At 38.4% G+C, this 20,597-nt stretch overlaps 1 protein-coding gene across 8 annotated transcripts in view; it reads right to left on the reverse strand.

Annotated features, from left to right (window-relative positions):
• CDK19 (cyclin dependent kinase 19) overlaps positions 1 to 20,597 on the reverse strand; it is a 206,357-nt gene that overhangs the window by 128,499 nt on the left and 57,261 nt on the right. For all 8 annotated transcript variants that reach the window (XM_055391508.1, XM_031012405.3, XM_055391512.2 and 5 more), the window contains one exon: positions 8,401 to 8,476. In XM_055391508.1, the coding sequence (XP_055247483.1) occupies positions 8,401 to 8,476 (76 nt within the window). The remainder of the gene's footprint in view (positions 1 to 8,400; positions 8,477 to 20,597) is intronic.

A 20,597-nucleotide genomic window follows, 5' to 3' on the forward strand; every position in this document is an offset into this window, starting at 1 on the left:
CTAAATATATATTTGAGAAAAATATTAACTATCACCATATATTGCAAGGAAAAAAACCCACATTTTTCATAAGGAAATATCCATGCTGAGTCTTCAACTCCAAAAGTAAAATTTTTGTTTGTTTTTAAGGAAAACACAAGGATCACACCAAAGAACAGATCTTGCTCAAGGGAAATTTCACATATAATTTACTTAGTTCTACTCTCTTAACACCACACCAAATTTTAAAGAAAATAACTGTTACAGAACATCATGTTAAAAGTCTGAAAAAAAAATTTTTTCTACTTTGAGTGTCTTTTACAAAAATCTCAGTACTAAACTTTGATTTTGTCCCTTTCACGGAAAAGGTAAAATACTTGATTCACACATCTATTTCCACTAATCTATACTTTCATGAAGTTGCACGCATATTTAAAAAGAAAAAGAAACTTGCACTCAGTGTAAAACATAAAAACAAGCCAGGTGTGGTGGCTCATGTCTGTAATCACAGCACTTTGGAAGGCCAAGGTGACCAGATCACTTGAGATCAGGAGTTCGAGACCAGCCTGGCCAACACGGTGAAACCCCATCTCTGCTAAAAATACAAAAAAAAAAAATTAGCCAGGCATGGTGGCACATGCTTGTAACCCCAGCTACTCAGGAGACTGAGGCAGGAAAATCACTTGAACCTGGGAGGCAGAGGTTGCTGTGAGCTGAGATCGCGCCACTGCACTCCAGCCTGGGTGACAGAGCAAGACTGTCTCAAAAATAAATAAATAAACAACCAAACAAAACATAAAAACAACTGAGATAATGTAATTAAATAATCTTAATAAAACTAAATAGATATTTCTCAACTTGCAATACATATAATTTAATAAAATAATTTTAAGCTTGGTAGAAATTAAATTAAAAAGAATTAGAGCCTTGGCTTATAGACATTTTAGAGTTTTTCTCAGAGGAATCCTCAGCAAACATACATTCTATCAATTCCACTTCATAAATTTAAAAAAGCAAAGGTTTATTCCTTTATGCCAAGAGGAAAGTTCCAAGGATTCCACTGAAGTTTACAAAGCAGCCTGCTACACCACCATGGTGACAAGAGAGGAAAAGAAAGAAAGAAGGAAAAGTGCTGCTCCACTCCACCCTGCCTCCTGGGCACTATGTGGAAGAACTGCAGGTGACAGCCCCTTTCAGCTGATCCTGCCTCTCACCACAGAAACATCAATGCTGGGATACTGATGGATATATACACTGAGAAAGAACTGAGCAGAGGTGAATGAGGAAGTGGAGTTAATCAGCAACCCAAGCCAGAGCTGAGGGAGGCAGCAGTCTGAAGAAGTCAGTATTTCCCTATTTCTCTTCCCTCCTCAATAAACTGAATGTTTATGCCCCTTGCCCTCCCAAATTCGTATGTTGAAATCCTAAACCCTAACCAAAGTGATGATATTAGGACATGAGGCCTCTGGGAGATGACTAGGTCACCAGGACAGGGCCCTCATGAATGGAATTAGTTCCCTTATGTAAGAGAGCCGAGAGAAATGGTTGGCTTTCCACCATGTGGAGACATAGGGAGAAGACGGCCGTCCATCTGTGAAGAAGACAGCCGTCCATCTGTGAACCAGGAAGCGGACCCTTACCAGACACTGAACGGGCCAGACACTGAATGGGCCTTGATCCTGGACTTCCCAGCCTCCAGAATTGTTAGAAATAGGTGTTTATAAGCCACCAAGTCTATGGTATTTTGTTATGACAGCCCAAACAGACTAAGACACCTCCTCAACCAATGCCCTTCACCCTACTTCCCCCTAATTTTCCCTTCAGCCACTCTTCACTTCATTTGGAAATATCTCGATGTTGTTAGAAGTACTCAGGAGTAATAATATTTTATTGTATTTTATATATATACATTTTTTTTTTGAGATGGGGTTCTCACTCTGTCACCCAGGCTGGAGTGTAGTGGTGCAATCGTAACTCACTGTAACCTCTAACTCCTGGACTCAAGCAATCCTCCCACCTCAGCCTCCCAGGTAGCTAGGACTACAGGTGAGTGCCACTATGCCCAGCTAATTATTATTATTATTATTATTATTATTATTATTATTATAGAGACAGGGTCTCACAATATTGTCCAGGCTGATCTCAAACTCTTGGCCGCAAGCAATCATCCCACCTGAGTCTCCCAAAGTGCTGGGATTACAGGTAGGGGTCACCACACCTAGACTCAAGGGTAATAATCTTACAATCTTTATATCCTACAAAACTAGAATGATTAATAAATTTGAAATTTATATTTGTATTATTCCAGATTAAATTACATTTCATGAAAATTAATGGACTCTCTGCTCTTGTGGGGGGAAAAATTCTCTGTATTTTTGCAAAGAAAAAAGTCTAGAAGAATATACAAAAAAAAAATAATGATTACTTTTGAGTGTTGACATAACAGGTACTTTTACCAGCCTTTTTCTATATTGTCTGCTAATTTTACGACAAACATATTTTAATCTCATAATCGCAAAACAAATTAATGGTTGAATTAATAGCATTTACCACGTTTTCAACCTACCAACCTTAAGATCACAGAGGCCACAAATGTAATAGAGTTTATATTAGAACTTCCCTGTAATCCCAGGCTAAAAATGCTGTCACATGATCCTGGTATTTTAATCACCCAGAATTACTTCCTGTTGTGGCATAATGTAAAGTGTAAAGCACTGTACAAAGGTATGAGGTTATAATTAGCCTTTGGTCAATAAGGTTCAAATGAAATTAAAACGTGACATGACATTCTTTTTTAGTGAGACGAGGTAATAACACATTTCATTCTTAAACGTTTTTCCTTTCTGTAAACTTGTACTTCTTCCAAGTTTATTCCATGATTACAAGCTCTTTAACTTATTTTCCCAGCATCCCACTATATCCTCAACAGTTATTCTGCAATCATAGTCCCAAGTTTTAAAGTAATGAGTGAAATGTTCATTCCTAATTATTTCTGCCTTAAAATCCTCTCAGCTATGTGTGCCTATATGAACTACAAAATACTAGTCATTAGGTAATATAATGGTATGTAGAAGGAAGATGACAGAAAACAAGCCCTATCTACTCTTTATGGTGTTGCCTCCATTCTCCCCAATCTATCAGTCCCTCTTAGCCTCTCTGACTCTCAATTCCCTTACATACTCTGTCCTTCCACCACCAGGAAAACTAAACAAATAATAACTAAAATGAAAATTTCACCAGAAGGGCTCAACAGCAGAAGAAAGAATCAGAAAACTTAAAGACAGACAATTAAGAGTATCCAGTCTGACCAACAAAAAGAATGATGATAAATGAACAGAGCCTTGGAGAGAGATCCATGGGACACCGTGAAGCCTATAAACATATGTATAATGACAGCTACAATAAGAGAAGAGAGAAAGGAAAGGAAAGAAAGATTATGTGAAGAAATGATGACTGTGGTGGGGTGCAGCGGTTCATACATGTAATCCTAGCACTTTGAGAGGATGAGGCAGGAGGATCACTTGAGCTTATGAGTTTGAGATCAGCCTGGACAACATAGTGAGACCTCATCTTTACAAAAAATTAAAAAAAAAAAAATTAGCTGAGCATGGTGGTGCATACTTGCAGTCCCAGCTACTTGGGTGGCTGAGGTGGTAAAATTGCTTAAGCCCAGCAGGTCAAGGCTGCAGCGAGCATCATTATGCCACTGCACTCCAGCCTGGGCAACAGAGTGAGATCCTGTCTCAAACAAAATAAAATAAAATAAATTAAAAAAAAAAAGAAATGATGGCTGAAAACTTCTCAAATTTGAAGAAAAACATTAATCTGCACATCCAAGGAGCTCAACAAACTCCAACTAAGATAACTCAGAGAGCCGCACCAAGACACATCATAGTCAAACTGTCAAAGCCGACACATCATAGTCAAACTGTCAAAGCCAAAGACAAAGACAGAATCTTGAAATCAACAAGAGGGAAAAAAATAAAAACCCTCTTCATATACAAGGGATTCTCAAGATTAACAATTGATTTCTCATCAGAAACCACGAAGGCCAGAAAGCAGAGATGACACAGCAAAGTGTGAAAGAAAAAGACTATCAACCAAGAATTCTACATCCAACAACACTAATATTGCAAAACTCAAGAAGAGCTGGGTAAGACAGAAAAAGAATTATGACATTCCCAGATACAAAAACTGAAAGAATACATTGCTGGTATACCTGATATACAAAAAATACTAACAGGAGGCTTTCAGCTAAAATGAAAGGACTCTATACAGTAGCTCAAATCCACACAAAAAATTAAGAACACCAGTAAAAATAATGACATAGGTAAAGAGAAAAGAAAGCATAAATGTATTTTTGTCTGTAACTCTTTTCTTCAATATGATGTAAAGGACAAATACATAAAACAATGTTGCGGGAAGTCAGGGACCCCAAAAGGAGGGACCGGCTGGAGCCGCAGCAGAGGAACATAAATTGTGAAGATTTCATGGACATTTATGAGTCCCCAAAATTAATACTTTTATAATTTATTACACCTGTCTTTACTGCAATCTCTGAACATAATTGTGAAGATTTCATGGACATTTATCAGTTCCCAAATAATACTCTTATAATTTCTTGTCTGTCTGTACTTTAATCTCTTAATCCCATTATCTTCGTAAGCCAAGAATGTACATCACCTCAGGACCACTATTGTACAAATAGATTGTAAAACGTGTGTTTGAACAATATGAAATCAGTGCACCCTGAAAAAGAACAGAATAACAGCAATTTTCAGGGAACAAGGGAAGAAAACCACAAGGTCTGACTGCCTGCGGGGTCGGGCAGAATAGAGCCATATTTTTCTTCTTGCAGAGAGCCTATAAATGGACGTGCAAGTAGGAGAGATATTGCTGAAATCTTTTCCCAGCAAGGAATACCCTGGGGAAAGAATGCATTCCTGTGGGGAGGTCTATAAACGGCCACTCTGGGAGTGTCTGTCTTATGCAGTTGAGATAAGGAATGAAATACCTGGGCTCCTGCAGTACCCTCAGGCTTACTAGGATTGGGAAATTACAGCCCAGTAAATTTTGTTTAGACCAGATCTCTGCTCTCGAATCCTGTTTTCTGTTGAGATGTTTATCAAGACAATACGTGCACAGCGGGACATAGACCCTCATCAGTAATTCTAATTTTGCCCTTGCCTTGCGATCTTTATTGCCCTTTGAAGCATGCGATCTTTGTGACCTACTCCCTGTATACCCCCTCCCCTTTTAAAATCCCTAATAAAAACTTGCTGGTTTTGCAGCTCAGGGGACATCACAGACCTACTGATATGTGATGTTACCCCCAGAGGCCCAGCTGTAAAATTCCTCTCTTTGTACTCTTTCTCTTTATTTCTCAGACCGGCCAACACTTACGGAAAATAGAAAGAACTTACGTTGAAATATTAGGAGCTGGTTCCCCCAATAAAACAATAATTATAAAATTGTGTTAGTGGGCTTAATGTATAAGACATATGTGCACAGTCACTGTGCAATACCATCCATGGTAAACTTGTGTGAAAATCCCTATCATGTTGGGGTTAAGTATTTAGGGTACTGATAAAATGCTATTCAATCTAGAAACTGCACACTTTCTAAAGTTCTATTAGGCAAACTCTCAATAAGAATATGAAGGCTATGGCTGAGAGTGGTGACTCATGCCTGTAACTACAGCACTTTGGGAGGTTGTGGCGAGTGGATCACTTGAGGTCAGGTGTTCAAGACCAGCCTGGCCAACTTGGTGAAACCCTGTCTCTACTAAAATACAAAAAATGAGCTGGGCATGGTGGTGCACGCCTGTAATCCCAGTTATTTGGGAGGCTGAGGCAGGAGAATCATTTGAACCCAGAAGGCGGAAATTGCACTGAGCCAAGACTGCACTACTGCAACCCAGCCTGGGTGACAGAGCGAGATTCTGTCTCCTACGAAAAAAAAAGAATGAAGGCTGTAACAGATTTTAAGAGTTAAGTTTCTCCATCACATTCCAAATTTATATAAAGACACACATGCCCATGGATTCCTTGGCACATAGAAGTCTCTGTTTCAAAAAGGACATTTATAATTGGGTTATCACTTCCTATTAATCAATACCTAAAATTTCAGCTATTTGCCCAATTAATTCATGGAAGGTAGGGCTGAAAATGCTGTGCTAAATTATGGTACTCTAACATAGAAAAATAGCCCACCAATAATATTTATATTGGTTGATATAATAACATGTAAGGATTTTAAAATATGACAAATCACTTACCAAATGCTTATCTGGTAAAACATTACAAATACCTCCCCACATTTTTTTTTTTTTGAGACAGAGTCTCGCTCTTTCACCCAGGCTAGAGTGCAGTGGCACAATCTCAGCTCACTGAACCTCCTAGGTTCAAGCAATTCTCCTGTCTCAGCCTCCCGAGTAACTGGGACTACAGGCGCATGCCACCACACCCAGCTAATTTTTGTATTTTCAGTAGAGGTGGGATTTCCCCATATTGGTCAGGCTGGTCTCGAACTCCTGACCTCAGGTGATCCACCCCCCTCAGCCTCCCAAAGTGCTGGGATTATAAGTGTGAGCCACCATGCCCAGCCACAAATATCACTTTATAATCAATGGAAAATCACCAAATTAGAATTCTTTCAAACAATTTGCATCCTAAAGCAAACATAGGTCCAAGCATGGTGGCTCACGCCTGCAATCCCAGCACTTTGGGAGGCCAAGGCAGGATTGCTTGAGGCCAGGGGTTCAAGGTTACAGTGAGATATGATTAAGCCACTGCACTCCAGCCTGGGTGGCAGAGCAAGACCTTGTCTCTAAAAAAAAATTTAAAAATAAAAGTAACACAAACTTAGAATCGTGGACCACTGGTAGAATTTTTTCATTCTGTTCATTCATTTATTTATTCAAGAAACATTTATGGCACACTTGCTATGTCAGACACTATGGTAGGAACTAGAGATAAAAAGACAAGGTCTGCCCCTCAAAGTACGCACAGTCCAGGGAGAGGCTCCCATTCTAGAATTAAAGAAGGTATGATTAGAAGAGACCTAATAGTTCCCTTATTTAACAGATGAAACTGGAACTGATCACTACTTAGCTACTAAGGCAGACAGACATCCAGGTCTAGAGATTTCCCACCCCATGTGTTCTTTGCACCACACTTCTTATGACTAAAAGCGATGAAGGAGTGTTTCCATGCAGGTGAAGCAGAAACATGGAACTGTGGGCAATATATGTAATAGTTATTAAATTAGAGACAGAAATCCCTAATGGATATGGACAATATAATTATTTAACAATTATTAAGTAACGATTATTTAAATAAATATCTAACAATTTAGAGACAAACATCTCTAATAGATGTGATATTATGGTAAAGCCCTAATTAGCAATCATTACTGAAGAACTAAAATAAGGTAATATAACAGTAAGCCTTCTGAGCTATAATTAGTTTTGCCTCTGTTTTCTGATCTGTAAAATGGGGATATTAAAATTTTATTTCACAGATTGTTGTGAAAATTAAGTGAATTAATACTTGAAACCATTTAGTAAGCCTGGTATCTAGTACACACTCATTAAATGTTTAGTATTCTTGTGAACAATCATTTCTTAAATGTACTAGTATGATACATAAAGACCAAAACAGGGAACTATTTTCTTTAAGGGATTATCCTATTATTAAAATGGTCTTATTTTCTGGTGACTAATAACATCTCACTATATTATATATTTCAGAAATAGTATTTAAAATGAATAAGATTTAATAGTATGACCCCTTTCTCTATAAAGACCTTATCAGTCCTAAAGCTACAGAAAAACAGACATTAATTAAATTACTAATTAAAATAAAATTCCATCACAATTTTAATAAATTAAATCATTTTGTTCAGTATTTCTGAGATCACAAATCTTAAATATCATTAAGAGGATATTCAAAGATGACTTTCAAGTAACTAAAAAGTTTATGGGCTACACATGGTGGCTCACACCTTTAATTCCAGCAATTTGGGAGGCCAAGGAGAGAGGATCATTTGAGCCCAGAAGTTTGAGACCAACCTAGGCAACACAAGGAGACCTCTTCTCTACAAAAAAATTAAAAAATTAGCCAGGTGTGGTGGCACATGCCTGTAATCCCAGCTACTCGAGAGGCTAAGGCAGGAAGATCGCTTGAGCCTAGGAGGTCCATGCTGCAGTGGACTCCAGCCTGGGCAACAAAATGAGATCCTGTCTCAAAATTTAAAAATAAAATAAAAAGTTTATGCAGATTTTCTCACTCTATATAAAATATTCTTAAACATATGTAAAATAAACATTCATTATATATATTAATGAAACTCTTTTATATTAAAATAAATCATCACCCAATATCAATAATAAAATAAATAACTGTATTTGTATCCACTTACTGCAATCTCTCTACAAGCCGACATGGATATTCCCGTGCCTTCAATTTGCTTCAATGCATATTCCTTTTCATCTTTTCTGCACATAAACAAAAAAACATCATTTTTCCATATATAACTTTCAGATTCAAAATTATAACTACAAAAACAATGGAAATGCACTTAATTTCTCAGTGATATGTAAACACTCTCATTATACCATGTATTGCTTATTTTTGATAATATTTCAACTACAGAAATATGAAGTACCAAAAGAAATTCATGTCACAATGAAAACATCAGACACAGCGAAAACACAAAATTCAAAATTGAAACAGAACAGGATACTAAACACAGCACTAGTTTCAAAGAGTAAACAAGCATAAATATAAACTCAAACATATTGCAAGATAATTCCACTCCTGTCTTAATTATCTGGAGTCAACAAAAGCATTCTGTTATAGACATTCACTATAAAAAACTGACAGACATAAACTCCCAGATTCATTTAAAGTAATTTCATAGTATAAGAAGCTTTATAGGAATGATAAACCACTAAAACACACTGTATCTCACCTAGCATGGGGACATTCAAAAGCCCAAGGACCTCAATCAAAAGCGTTTTAAAGATTTCAAAGCTCTAGCCACCAACATGTCATTCTCAGGAACACTAGGAGAAACCCAGTAGTTAAAGTGGATTTTTCAAACAATGGACATAGTATTAGGAATCCTGGGAAATCCCAACGTTACTAAGTTGCTTAACCAAGAGAATACAGCAGTTCAAAAACTAGTGAAACATTCTGTTAAAATATTAATAGTATGAGATAAGCAGCTAGTACAATACAGTAAGTACAGTAAGCATTCTCAAGGGTGCTGATACCAGAACCAGCCACACAAAGGTCTCAGCTGAATGTCATAACTATAGTTCATATTGTGAGCTGTTCTTATAAGAGAAGTTAAATCCATGCCTTCCAAGTTTTGTCTTTTGATCATATTAGAGCCTCAGCAAAGTATCACCATGTCATGACGTTTTTGTCAAATATAGCGCCAAAGTAGTGCCACATCTGTCTTAGCTATTCCTCATTTTCCCCATTCTATGTTTACCTGCAGATAGAGCAGTTTAGGATGTTATTCAAAATCCACATTTTAAAACACCATTTTACATCCCTTTTGAAGATTTTCACAATCATCTTCAAGCAAATAATTGAGTTATGGTTACTTTCCCTCACAATGAGTTTGAAAACTATATCCATTTTTCTTCCAACAGATAGCATTCAGGAAATAATTAAACAGTATTTTGACAAATAAAACATACTAGGTATGTCAACAAGACGGACTATGATGCAATTTTTTAAATGATGGCTAGAAGGTCATTAGAAACGTGGAAAATATTTACCATATACTACTGAGAAAATACACAAATTATACTATATAAAAATATACATCTACAAATACGTTGAAGGCAATACAAAAAATTAACAACAGTTACGTTAAGATATAGGAAGTTATGTCAACTAACTTTAGTGCTAATATTATATTGCCTTTAAAAAGCCAAAATAAATTGATACCCTGAGAATACCTACTAAAACAATCTTTAGTATTTTCAAAGTGATAGCTCAGGCATGTTTTAAAGAGCAAAGTCAAAAATAAGGAAAGTTTAAATGATCATTTTTTCCTTTTTCTCCATCCTGTTTTTTGCCCAGACATAAAACTAGACTTTTTCAGACCACTCAGAAGCCATTAAGAAGCATAAACTGCAGGTGATTGAATGTAATCAAAGCCAAGTGTCCCTCCTGTGCCTTAAATGTATTTGTGGGTACATGAGTGAGAGCACATGTGCCTGAGAAGCTCAACACAATGCTTACGATGTAAATTTTATACATTTAATAATTAAGTTATCTATCAGGTATCTATTGCTAAATATTTAAGTTTGATGTATTCTTGAAACAAAATTATAAAAGCTTTCTAAAAAATTTTTCACATGAAACTATAATTTTTTCAACAGAAACATTTCAATCCTCAGTTCCCCTAGACAAAGTAGTCCAGAAGCTCATGTAATTGCATAGTTTTATTTTTAATACTGTAAAGAATATTACACAATCTGGATAGGTTATAGTTGCTATGGAAACTATAAGATCTTTGCAGTAAGTCAAAAAGTGCAAAATTAACACATCAAATTAATGGCTTTTGAATTTCACATCCAGGCTGTCAAAGGAATTTGAAAGCTTGAACAGAAGAGACTGAGCATAGGCCTTTTACTCTAAATTATGTGGACAGGAACAAGGAACAAACCCAGTAATTATTTCACTTAATAAGTTTAAATATAACTTCCACCTGTTAAAATAAAATACTAAAAAATTTGCAATTTTAAGATTTATTTGCAACATTTAAATTGAGAATGAAAGAAAGTACATATATCGTTACTATTTCTCTTTGTAAACTAACTGTCAGATGGTAAGTGATGATGCGGCATATCTAAGGTTCACCATATGAAGAAGTTGCAAGGTCCCAGAGGGCATATGGGACTCCTTGGCACTGTACTACGTGAATGCCAGTCTTTGGGCATATGCCAACACCTTAGTCTGAAGACAAAACATGCATCCTTTAACACAACGTCTAGAAATATTTCAATGATTAGGCACATGAGACAGGGAAGCTTTATTGCTCTCATCCCACGTGAGTGCCCCTCTCCAGGAGTTCCTCCAAGTAGAGGAATTCATACCTCACAGCTTAGATGTTTCAGGCACATGTAATATTAAATATCATAAAAGAACAATTTTTTCTTTTACATGACAAAGCTGAAAAGCAGGTGAACCTGCCTAGCCTACACTGCTATGACAATCCAGCTTTTAGAGGCAGCTTAGTTCCTCCTTAAAACTATTTCATTTCCAAATTACTTTTATTTCTAAATAACAGAAAGATAGACAAAGCAATTCCAAAGCCTTCAGAGAAACTGTTTTCTACATTTTCGTGTATATTAGATAGTATGATTAGAGCAACTGCATATTGAAATTAATCAGAGGAATTTACTAAATGCATCCAGAAGAATTAAAAGTACATGTATTTGTACTATAAACATGGATAAATGCTATATAGAATTGTTAAATATCACGATGTTTCTTCTATATGTCTATAACATGTAGCAACACCATGAAAACTTCACTCTCAGCAGTCACAATGAAAACAATTGTTTGACATGAACATTACGTAACAAAATAGAACAAATAAATTTGACACAGACCAATTCTATTAGGTCTTCCATCTGAGACACTATGTTCCTTTTTTTTTCGAGACAAATGTGTCCCCCAGGCTGAAGTACAGTAGCATGATCTGGGCTCACTGCAGTGTCAACTTCATGGGCTCAGATGATCCTCCCACTTCACCCTCCCAAGTAGCTGGGACTGCAGGCACACACCACACACCCAGGTAATTTTTGTATTTTTTGTAAAGATGGGGTTTCGCCATATTGGCCAGGCTGGTCTCGAACTCCTGAACTCAAGTGATCCGCCCACCTCGGCCTCCCAAAGTTCTAGGATTACAGGCCTGTACCACCGCGCCCTCCTGGCTCTGGAAAATTTTTGATGGAAACAATTCTATAGAGAGTAGAAAATATAAAAAGCACACATCTGTGCAAAAAATAGAAATCATTATTTTGCCTCATCGTATGAATGACCACACTATTTTTTTTTTTTTGAGACAGAGTCTTGCTCTATTGCCCAGGCTGGAGGCAGTGGCATGATATCAGTTCAGTGCAACCTCCGCCTCCCAGGTTCAAGCATTCTTCTGCCTCAGCCTCCAGAGTAGCTGGGACTACAGGTGCCCGCCACCACACCCAGATAATTTTTGTATTTTTAGTAGAGATGAGGTTTCACCATGTTGGCCAGGCTGGTCTCGAACTCCTGACCTGGTGATCTGCCCGCCTTGGCCTCCCAAAGTGCTGGGATTATAGGCGTGAGCCACTGCGCCCAGCCAAATGATCACACCATTAACCAAAGAAATGATGACATGACCTAAATGAAGACCTGGAAACCTAAGATTTTATCCTAAAAGCAATGAAAATTACATATGAAGGTTAATCTTATTAGAGAGGACTAAGATTAAAGGAATGAAAAACAATTAGGAAGTTACTGTGATGTAAGTGTGAGAAGGTGAAAACCTGGATGAGTAGAACAGAATGTTAGCTCTGAAAGGGATCTAAGACAATCCTGTATAATCTGTTCACTTCAGTGATGAAGAAACTAGGCCAGCAGCCAGAGGCAGAGCTAAGACCAGCTCTTCCAATTCTTCATGACAGAGGGGTAATAAGACAGGAGAAAAGAAGGGACACCTGTGATGGTCATTTTAAAGGAGGAATTGATGGGACCAAATGAACAGAAAAGATTAAGAAGGAAGAGTCAAAGATGAGTCTGAGGTTTTGAGCTTGGCTGATGCAAGGATGATGCCACTGAGAACAAGGTTCATATCAGATCTCAGAAGATTCTGTAGCTTATAAATGATTCCCTTACATAGAAAGAAACCCCAACCAAAAATGAAAATATCTCAGAAGTTCAAAAAGGAGATGTCCTGAAGATATTTATTTACTAAGGATCTACTATAGCAGAGTTTCAGACTGAAAAGTTTGAGTCCATAGATGTGATGATATTGCCTAGAGGAAGTAGCACATAGATAAGAAGACTTTTGAGTGCCCAGGAAAGAACTGGAGGGAGGGAGGAAGGGAAGGAAACAGTTCTGAAGATACTTCTCTTTTTCTTTTCTGAGACAGAGTCTCACTCTGTCACCCAGGCTGGAGTGCAGTGGTGCAATCTTGGCTTCACTGCAACCTCCGCTTCCTGGTTCAAGCAATTCTCCTGCCTTGGCCTCTGGAGTAGCTGGGATTACAGGCGCATGCCACCACGCCCAGCTAATTTTTGTATTTCTGGTAGAAATAGGGTTTCACTATGTTGGCCAGGCTGGTCTCGACTCCCGGCCTCAAGCGATCCACCCACCTTGAACTCCCAAAGTGCTGGGATTACAGGCATGAGCCACCACACCCAGCCCAATACTTCTCTTTCATATCCCTTAGAACAGGGTCCTCAACACTTGGCCCACAGATCCCTACCGGTTGGTGGCCTGTTAGGAACGGGGCTGAACAGCTGGAGGTGAGTGGTGGGCGAGCAAGCAATGCTTCATCTGTATTTACAGCTACTCTCCATCACACCCATTACCACCTGAGCTCCACCTCCCGTCAGATCAGTGGCGGCATTAGATTCTCATAGGAGTGCAAAACCTACTGTGAACTGCACGTGCAAGAGACAGGTTGCATGCTCCTTATAAGAATCTAATGCCTGATGTTCTGTCACTGTCTCCCATCACCCCCAGATGGGACCATCTAGTTGCAGGAAAGCAAGCACAGGACTCCTGCTGATTCTACATTATGGTAAGTTGTATTTCATTATATACTACAGTGTAATAATAACACATATAAAGTGCAAAATAAATGTAATGCACTTGAATCATCCCGAAACCATCCCCATCCTGCTGGGTCTGTGGAAAAACTGTCTTCCACGAAACCCATCCCTGGTCCCAAAAAGGTTGGAGACCACTGCCTTAGAAGACAAACGATTCTATGAAGTTTGCTTTTTCTAAACCTTATGAGTCGAATTCAAATCATGAAATCATCAGAAATACAGTATCTAAAATAAGACACTATTACCAGTTTTTACAACTAGGTGTTACTAATAAGACATTCTTCAAACTATGTGATGTGCATCCATTGGTCAGATTAAAAAAAAAAAGACATTCTTCAAATCATATGACATCTGAGCCAACCATTTTTTTCTTCAAGAAGAATGATGAAATAAATCAATGTTGTATCCCTTTCCTTTATTATGTGATGATTTGGCTTAGCCGAGAAGGAGGCTTCCACAACATGGAAAAATAATTTTAAAACACAATGTGGAATAAAAATTTGAAATAACAAAAAAAAAAAAGATCATCTTGTTTCATATGGGTATCATTCTGAATTATTCAGTATCATCATGAGCCCAATATTCAGCCAGCCTAGTAGTAATGATCCCTTATTTGGAAACAGTATTCTTTATTACATAATAACATATTTAAATTTTTTATGATGAAATTTTTCAAAAATAAATAAATAGATGACAGTAATACTGCATGTACCCATCCCACAATTATCAACTCGTGGACAGCCTTATTTCTACTGCCTCCACTTTTCTTAATTATTTTGAAACAAATCCCAGACATCTTTCCATTTCATTCATAAATAGTTCAATGTCGTAACACTTTAATATCAAGAATTTTTCTAGTTTGAATAATAGTCTTTTAAAGTAATTCTGAAACATTTAAAATCTTCCAACATAAGGTACTGCTATTATTTTGTTTTCCTCTTATTAATGAATGATGTCAGATAATACTAGCACCCTCTTTATGCTTTCCTTTCCTTTTCTGACAAAAATGTGCTTCAGAAATTATGCTTTCATCCACCAAATATTTCACCTATTCCATCTCTAAACATCACCAAAATACAGTACTATTCTTCTTTATTCAACTTAAGAATTCCCTCGCAACGTGAAAATGTGACAACAGTTTGATTATGTCTTTGCTTTCATTTCTTAGAAGACTACCTTTATTTACTCCTGTTTTTGTGTATGTATGGAGACAGGGTCTCACTATGTTGCCCAAGCTGGTCCCAAACTCTTGACCTCAAGCAATCCTCCTGCCTGGCCTCCCAAAGTACTGGAATTACAAGTATGAGCCACTGACCTAGCCTACTCCTTTTTCTTACAAACTGATTGACTAGTTATCTCAGGTTTTTTTTGTTTGTTTTTGGTTTTTTATTTGTTTGTTTGTTTAGACAGAGCTTCACTCTGGCACCCAGGCTGGAAGGCAGTGGTACAACCTCAACTCACTGCAGCCTCGACCTCTGGGGTCAGATGATCCTCCCACCTCAGCCTCCCAAGTAGCTGGAATTACAGGCATGCTCCACCACACCAGGCTAATTTTTTGTACTTTTTGTAGAGACAGGGTTGTGCCACGTTGCCCAGGCTGGTCTCGAATTCCTGGGCTCAAGCAATCTGCCCACCTTGGCCTCTCAAAGTGCTAGGATTACAGGCGTGAGCCACCACACCTAGTTAGTTATCTTTCTCTTAAAAATGATCTTCATTATATACTATTTCCTTCATTTAGAATTCCAAGTCAGATAAATATTTAGTATTTTAAAAGCTCTAAAATTATAAAATTTTAGAAATCCCTATTAGTTTGGCCAAAAAAATCTTTCAAAACAACTAATTTTTTCTTTTTTTTTTTAGACAAGGTCTCTGTCACTCAGATTGGAGTGCAGTAGCACAATCATGGCTCACTACAGCCTCGACCTCCCAGACTCAAGCAATCCTCTCACCTCAGCTTCAGAGTAGCTGAGGCTATAGGTGTGCACCACCTCACCTGGATTTTTTTTTTTTTTTTTTTTTTTTTTTGTAGAGATGGGGTCTCACTATGTTTCCCAGGCTGGTCTCAAACTCCTAGGCTCAAGAGATCCTCCTGCCTTGGCCTCCCAAAGTGCTGGGATTAGAGGGGTGAACCACAATGCTTGGCTTAGAATAATGTTTTCATTGATGACTTAATTGTATAATTTCTTTTTTTTTAAGGTGTTCATATTTAGTTGACATTTGTATGCAACCATATCTTGGAGAGTTTTAATGAAAAACAACAATTCACTGAATTGAATTTGCACATCAATATACTTCACCAGTGGTCCACTAATGCTTCAAATCTTATTAATTAGGATATGTTGATAATATTTCCCCAAGCTTCTTACTTTTTAGTCAACAACTACTTGAACTGTCAGTGCACTTCTAAAATCTCAAGTTTAATGTTGCATTGGTAAATATATTACTACATATCATCAATACTTAATGCTTAATTTGTTTCTAAAATTGGCAAATTCTTTTTTTTTTTTTTAGACAGGGTCTTGCTCTGTCACCCAGGTTGGAGTGCAGTGGTGTAATCATGGCTCACTGCAGCCTCAACCTCCCAGGCTCAAGCAATCCTCCCGCCTCAGCCTCCCAAGTAGCTGGGATTACAGGCACACGTCATCACACCCAGCTAATTATTTATTTTTTATTTTTTAAGACAGGGTCTCGCTATGTTGCCCAGGTTGATCTCAAACTCCTGGGCTCAAGCAATCCTCCCATCTCCACCTCACAAAGTGTTGGGATTACAGGCCTGAGACATTGCACCTGGCCTAAAAATGGCAAATTCTTATTGCTGGGAAATGAATTTTTAAAAAATGTATCTGCAGTAATGCTTAAGACTTCAGGCATTACTTTTAAGGCTTAGGCTTAAAACATTAATCATTAATAGACTGCAATCATTAGTAAATATTTAGTTAAACTAAATTTTTTTTTCCAAGACGGAGTCTCACTCTGTCACCAGGCTGGAGTGCAGTGGCTCAATCTCAGCTCAATGCTACCTCTGCCTCCTGGGTTCAAGCGATTCTCGTGCCTCAGCCTCCCAAGTAGCTGGGATTACAGGCACGCGCAACCATGCCCAGCTAATTTTTTTGCATTTTTAGTAGAAACAGGGTTTCACCATGTTGGCCAGGATGGTCTCGATCTCCTGACCTCGTGATGCGCCCGCCTTGGCTTCCCAAAGTGCTGGGATTACAGGCGTCAGCCACCCTGCCCGGCCTAAACTAGATTTTTTATAGAAAACATTATCTTACTTTGAGAATTCATGAATCTTAAGTCAGACTTACTTGCTACAGAAGGTAATATAATAAGCGATGTGAGGCATTTATTTCAGAAATATTTTACTAAGCACATAATATGTGTCAAGCACTGTGCTAGGTTCCAGGAACAGGAGGAAGAAAGAGCTGATCCCTTCCCTTGTGAATTTTTTTTTTTTGAGATGGAGTTTTAGAAAGAGCTGATCCCTTCCCTTGTGAATCTTTTTTTTTTTTTTTTTTTTTTTTTTTGAGATGAAGTTTCGCTCTTGTTGCCCAGGCTGGAGTGCAGTGGCACAATCTCAACTCACTACAACCTCCGCCTCCCAGGTTCAAGCTATTCTGCTGCCTCAGCCTCCTAAGTAGCTGGGACTACAGGCATGCACCACCATGCTCAGCTAATTTTTGTATTTTTGGTAGAGATGGGGTTTCGCTATGTTGGCCAGGCTGGTCTCGAACGCCTGACCTCAGGTGACCCGCCTGCCTCACCTCCCAAAGTGCTGGGATTATAGGCGCGAGCCACCATGCCTAACCCCTTGTGAGTCTTTATACAGAGAGACACACAAGCAAAGGGTACAATCTAATAAATGCTATAACAGAAAAACATGCAAAGAACATCAGATAATGAGTGAATAGAAGGGCTTGGTTGTGGTGGAGGGGATAGACAGGGACTGCTATCAGGTAAATAATTTTCAAAGGAACATTTGAGTGGGTCCCGAGAGATAAGCAGGATTTCACTGAGCAAAGGAGGAAAGGACAGGGCCTTATAGACACCAGAAATGTGTGGACCAAGTCCAAAGATTAAGATCCATGCTATATCCAAGCAATTAGCCAAAGACAAATACAGCTAGAATACAAGAGGTGAAAAAACACAAGAAAAGAGCAAAGCAGACAGAATCAGCATAGTTTTGTATGGTATGCAGAAAACTTGGCACTTTTCCTGTACTACTGAAAGCCATCAGAGGTTTTCCAGCAAAGAAACATGTTCAAACAGGTATTCTCAGTAAGTAGATAGTATGCAGGGTAGATCAGAAGATTTAAAGCTAGAGGCAGGGGGATCAATGTAGAAGTTTGAGGAGGGTGGATGAGGGCCAATATTAGAGTAAATGTAGTCAGAATGGAGGGAATGGACTCAAGAGGCATTTCAGAGAAAAAAAAATATATCTATTATGGCAAGATGCGGTGGCTCATGCCTATGATCCCAACACTTTGGGAGAACAAGGCAGGCAGATCACTGAGATCAGGAGTTCAAGACCAGCCTGGGCCACATGGTGAAACTCTGTCTCTACTAAAAATACGAAATTAGCTGGGTGTGGCACACGCCTGCAATCACAGCAATTTAGGAAGCTGAGGCAGGCACATCACCTGAGGTTAGAAGTTCAAGACCAGCCTGGCCAACATAGTGAAACCCTGTCTCTACTAAAAATACAAAAATTAGCTGGGCATGGTGGTGCGTGTCTGTAGTCTCAGCTACTCAGGAGGCTAAGGCAGGAGAATCACTTGAACTCGGGAGGCAGAGGTTGCAATGAGCCGAGATTGCACCATTGTATTCCAGCCTGGGAGACAGAGCGAGACTCTGTCTCAAAAAAAAAAAAAAAAGGTACAAAAATGAGCTGGGTGTGGTGGCTCGCCCCTTGGTCCCAGCTACTCAGGAGGCTGAGGCTGGAAGATCACTTGAGCCAGGAAAGTGGAGGTTGCAGTGAGCCAAGATTGCGCCACTGCACTCCAGCCTGGGCAAGACACTGTCTTAAAAAAAAAAAAAAATTATCTACTGTGGCCAAATATATTTAGGTACATTGTAGGCATTCAAGAAATATTTAATGAATATGTATGCATATGTGTGCACATGTTTGTGTATATATGTATGTGTATATTTATGTGTGTGTGTGTATGTGTATATATATGTTTCTTGGGCAGACAGCCAAAAGAACAGCTGAAGGTAACTGAGATTTCTAGTCAAAGTGTTGTCTCAGTGAAATTAAGTCCATTTACAAAAAAGAAAAAATAATACTGACAATGGGCTAGTTTGGAAGTAGAGAATAAATTCATTTTGGACATGTTGATTTTGAAGTAGCAACTGAAGAGGCAGTAGAATATGAATGAAAGAAAATAACAGAACTGGAGTTCAGAAAAGAGAACATCTCCACAGAGGTGACTGTTAAAACCACAGAAGTAACTGTGATCACAAAGGGAAAGAACACAGAACCAAAGGGCTAAAGATAGTGGTCAGTGCAACCAAACCTCTTTCACATGATGGCACTCACATAATGCTATTATTTCTACTCTGGACACCAGGGTAGAAACAGACAAAACCACACACAGGCAGAGAGAAAAGGACCCATGGGCTTCCACTGCCCTAAACCCCACTGGTTGCCAAAGAATTTAGAGGATTAATTAACAGGACCCATAACCCATTCACAGCACCCATGCCACAGGCACCCTTCTTCAGTAAACACCATCCTACAAAAGGCTGAAGAAAGGGAAACTATTAAAATTCCCCGATAGTAGCAAATCTGGATGTGGGATACGCTAAGAAAATTGGGTTGACTCCCCTCCCCTTAGAAAAGGAGAGCCATAAAAAAGGATAACCTAGATGAAAAGAGACTCAAAGCATATAACAATACAATACTATGCATGAAATACTTGACTAAATTGTGGTTCAAATAAAAATAGCTATAAAAGTTTACTTGTGGGACACCTGGGGAAATTTAATTATGAACCAGAATTTACATAATATTATTATGATATGGTTAATTTTATTTTTTAATTTTTATTAACTGTCAAATATAGGATAATGGTATGGCAATGCACGCAAATGTTCTTATTCTTAAGAGATATAGGTTCAGCTATTTGTGTGTGACATGTAATGACAACAGCAAATTAATTTCAGGTTGTTCAAGTACATTAAAAACCATTCATATATGTACATAGAGATAAAGCACTTATAGAAAGATAATAACAATTGAATCTAGGCATTCAAGGCAGCTGAATGTAGGTGTTCACTGTTCTAAAGTAAACTTTTCTGCTTTTACAAAACTTTTCTTAATAACAAAATTGAAGAGAGAAATAACTAATAAGCAGCAGTTAAAGAGTTAAAGAGAAGGCCAAGTATGGTGGCTCACATCTGTAATCCCAGCACTTTAGGAGGCCAAGGTGGGAGAATTGCTTGAGGCCAGGAGTTTTGAGACCAGCCTGGGCAACGTGGCAAGACCCCATCTCTAAAAAAAATTTAAAAATTGGCTGTGCATGGTGGTGCTCACCTGTGGTCCCAGCTACTCAGGATGTTGAGGTTGGGGACCGCTTGAGCCCAAGAGGTTGAGGCTGCAGTGAGTCATGTTTGCGCTACCACACTCCAGCCTGACCTACAGAGCAAGACCCTGTCCCCCACCTCCCCACAACAAAAAGGAGTTAAAGAGAAAAACAATGAAAAACAATAAGAAAGGGGTGTACAGAAGCAAAGAAACAAGCACTAAAGGGTAGGTGGGCAAAAGTGTCAAATGTA

Source organism: Gorilla gorilla, chromosome 5 (assembly GCF_029281585.2).
Source record: "Gorilla gorilla gorilla isolate KB3781 chromosome 5, NHGRI_mGorGor1-v2.1_pri, whole genome shotgun sequence".
Taxonomy (NCBI): domain Eukaryota; kingdom Metazoa; phylum Chordata; class Mammalia; order Primates; family Hominidae; genus Gorilla; species Gorilla gorilla.